Source organism: Pteropus vampyrus, unplaced genomic scaffold (assembly GCF_000151845.1).
Source record: "Pteropus vampyrus isolate Shadow unplaced genomic scaffold, Pvam_2.0 Scaffold174, whole genome shotgun sequence".
Lineage (NCBI taxonomy): Eukaryota > Metazoa > Chordata > Mammalia > Chiroptera > Pteropodidae > Pteropus > Pteropus vampyrus.
In genome coordinates, this window is record NW_011888955.1 from 469,365 (window position 1) to 472,823 (window position 3,459).

At 56.1% G+C, this 3,459-nt stretch overlaps 1 protein-coding gene across 1 annotated transcript in view; it reads left to right on the forward strand.

Moving 5' to 3' along the window:
• Positions 1 to 3,459, forward strand: part of LOC105299172 (bifunctional heparan sulfate N-deacetylase/N-sulfotransferase 3) — a gene marked incomplete at its 5' end in the record, with an annotated part of 105,440 nt that overhangs the window by 24,273 nt on the left and 77,708 nt on the right. The window contains one exon of the mRNA XM_011370780.1: positions 1,393 to 1,547. Within this exon, the coding sequence (XP_011369082.1) occupies positions 1,393 to 1,547 (155 nt within the window). The remainder of the gene's footprint in view (positions 1 to 1,392; positions 1,548 to 3,459) is intronic.

The window sequence follows — 3,459 nt, forward strand, 5'->3', positions numbered from 1 at the left end:
GGACAGCAACCCCACAGGGGTGGGGTGACTTGGCCACAATGGCAGAGCTCCCATGCGCGGAGCGTACGAGGGAACTGAGAACTGCCACCGCTGTCTCCACCTGTGCCCTGTGCCGTAGTCACGTGTCCCTGGCGGAGGGGAACAACCGCGGGCAATGAGGCTTAGACTTAGAGATGCCCTTTCCGAGGAAGGAGGTGCCCCGCGCTAGCGAGCAGGTGCGCAGGCCGTGGGCCCAGGGTGCTGGCTGCAGGGCGGCCCTGACCCTCCGCCCGGCACGGGCCGCGCCCCGCACCCTGACCCCGGTTGGTCACTTCGCTGCCCGGCACACCCCGGGACCGGCTCTCCTCCCGCCCACGGGCTCTGCCCTCCTCCCCACGGGCGGTTCACCGGGAGGGCGGCGGTCACAGCACCCCGGGCAGCACCCGGCCCCCAGCTTTGCTGCGGGGCCCTGAGGGACAGCCAGTCCCCGCAGGATTGCCAGAAGCCACACGGAGGGGACGTCCCGCGAAGGCCCGGAGCCTTCTGCGGCCAGCGTCATGGCTGATGCGGCAATGTGGCTGCATCGTTTCGTGACGATGATGGTCACTGATGTGCCAGGACCATGATGAGACACCTGGCACTGCTCCCTTTCCAAGCGTCACCGAAGAGACGGGGCCTGGGGAGGTCGGAGAGAGACCACCCCAAACCCCACAAAGAAGAGCGCCTCGCGGGACCCCGCACGCAGCTGACCGCGAGTAGCTGCTTCTCAGACACAAGGAGGAGCGCAAATCGATTCTGGGATGACTTTGCTGGGACTGCTGTGTCACAGCCCGTGTCAGACTACCCGGGGCTGAGCCCAGCACGCGCGTCCTGACCCCGAGCCTCGGCTACACCTCTCGCTCCCCCCTCACAAACGACGGGTTGCACAAAGGCACGGAAGAGTCCGAGCGTCCCAGGCATGGTTCTGTATCTCCATCACGCAGTGCTTCATATCCACGTCTCGTGTTTAAAAACTTCCAAAAGGGTTTTTGTCACAGTCTCTGATGCTCCCCAAGTAACAGACTTTTTTCTTTGCTACATTTCATGTTCAAAGTCTTCCATGCATCTAAGATCCTATAAATGGTGTATTCTAAATACATTTATGGATTCGTGAGACTATGTAATTAGACAGATGATAGACAGATGATAGACAGATGAGAAAGACAGACAGACAGATGATAAGTGATAGACAGATGATCGATACATAGATACATAGATAGATTCATAGACAGATGACAGATGATAGATAGATGATAGATACATAGATACATAATAGATACATAGACAGATGATAGACAGACAGACGGACACAGATGACCGACAGAGGATCTGTAACTGCGATTAACGGAGTCATCTCGCCCCCCGCCCCCCAAGGAACTGAAGAGGAGGACGAAGGCGACGACCTCCTGCTGCGGTCCGTGGACCAGTTCTGGTGGTTCCCGCACATGTGGAGCCACATGCAGCCCCACCTCTTCCGCAACGAGTCGTCGCTGGTGGAGCAGATGGTCCTCAACAAAAAATTCGCCTTGGTAAGTCACTGACTTCGAATATCACGTTGAACTAGTGCATACTGATGGCAGAAACACCCGGCTTTTATCTTGAGAAACTTGGGGGGTCCCGGTGTGTCGGCTCCTTTTAATCAGACTTTTCTACGTGGTCACGAGGACAGCCTTTCAGGGTGTGACTTTCGCGTCCGTATTGGATGCCTGAGGGGTCAGATGTGAGGGGGACTTCGCAAGACACTCGCAAGAGAGTAACAGGACATGGGGTCAGAGGTCACAAAGTGCGGCCCCTGCCCAGGAGGAGCTCCCTGCTTCCCGAGATGCTCCTTGACCGAACGCCAAACTGCAGAGGCATAAAACCCACACTTCAGGGAAGGAAGGGTCCCCGGGAGCAGCCCGGAAAATGTTCTTGTGGCAACAAGGTTTTAGGTACTGTGAGGTGAGAACGAGGTTAGGGGTCAGGAAGAACGGGGTGAAGGGACACTGAGCAGGAAAAGAGCAGGGGGGGGCCAGGGTGTGGGCGCGAGGGAGCAGCTCGGTCCGCGGAGGCCGTGGGACGGGAAGGGCCCCCCTCAAAGCCGCCGCAGACACACGCCGCAGGGACGTAGCGATGGCTCCACGGAAGCGAGGGGCGGCGTTTCACACTCAAGGGGTCCCACCCCGGACGGAGAGTTACAGCGAAGGTTCTAGTGAGTCCGGCACGCGGGGACACGTCATGTGATCGGCGGCAATGAGGCACGGAGACTGACATGCCGGCAGAGCGTGTGCTGTGTGGCGGGGCGGGGGGAGGTCTTCGTTTCCATGAATCATCCTAATGGGAACACACGTGGAGGGCACCAGACGGCAGCTCCTCCCTGGGCAGGGAGCACCTTGCGGCCAGAACCACATTCTGAGCGTCGCGGTGCCTCGGCCCCAGCTCACGAAGGAGCTCGACGAGTGTTTACAGTAAAAATGGCCCCGGCAGCAGAAATTACCACTTAAAAAGCAACTGAAATGTGATTTGTTTTTATTATAGTATTTTTTTATTTTGCAAAAATAAAAAACTGATACTGCAATGTTCATAGACTAAGTTAATAAATACAAACCCATCAAACCGTATTTCTAGGTAAATCCTACTAATGGTAGACTTAGCCCAGTGTACAAGATAAATTAAAATATACAACGCTGATTAATTTGGAGGTGATTTTGAAAAATTCTAAAATATAATGACTCCCTTGACAGAGAATGTTCTACTAGACATTTGAAATCCTGACCCCATAGCTAGGAATGACTGATTCGAAGTAGAATCTGCTCGATTTTGAGCACCCACCCCCCCCGCCACACACGCCTTTCCTAACCGCATGGCACCTAAGCCCTGAAGACGTGCTGCTTCGTCGCCTGCCGGCCCCAGCATACTTTCACCCCGCACGGACACAGGGAGATGAGGCTGTACGCCCGTGGGAGCTAGAGGAAGTGTCCCGTCCCCTCGGCCAGCCACCAGGCCCGGTAACTGTCAGCTTGAGCTTTACATAACACCCGTATCGGGGAATGGCGTTCTACGTGACCGCTAAAGCCAAGGTGTTTGGGGAGCTGGCCCACAGGATACCCTGCTCAAACTCAGGAAAAGGTTAGAATTTATAAAACATATTGCGTTTTTCTTGAGGCTGTAGAAAGCCATACGCTTTCTGGGTGGCATCAGAGCCCACACCGACCGTTCACGCCCACCTGCTCCCCGACGTAGACAGGCAGGTGCGAGGGCGCCTTTGCCACGCACCGATATTTTGTCAAGAAGGCGAGGATGACAGTTCCCTCCTTGCTGATACCGTGAAAAAGCGTGGACGGTGTTTGCTAACTCCCGTGAGACGGAGCCCCCACTTCCCCCCACCGCCGCCCCAGACTACACCCGGGAAGAGCAGACAGCACAGCACGTAAAAGTGGCCACACGCTGCCACGACGTGTG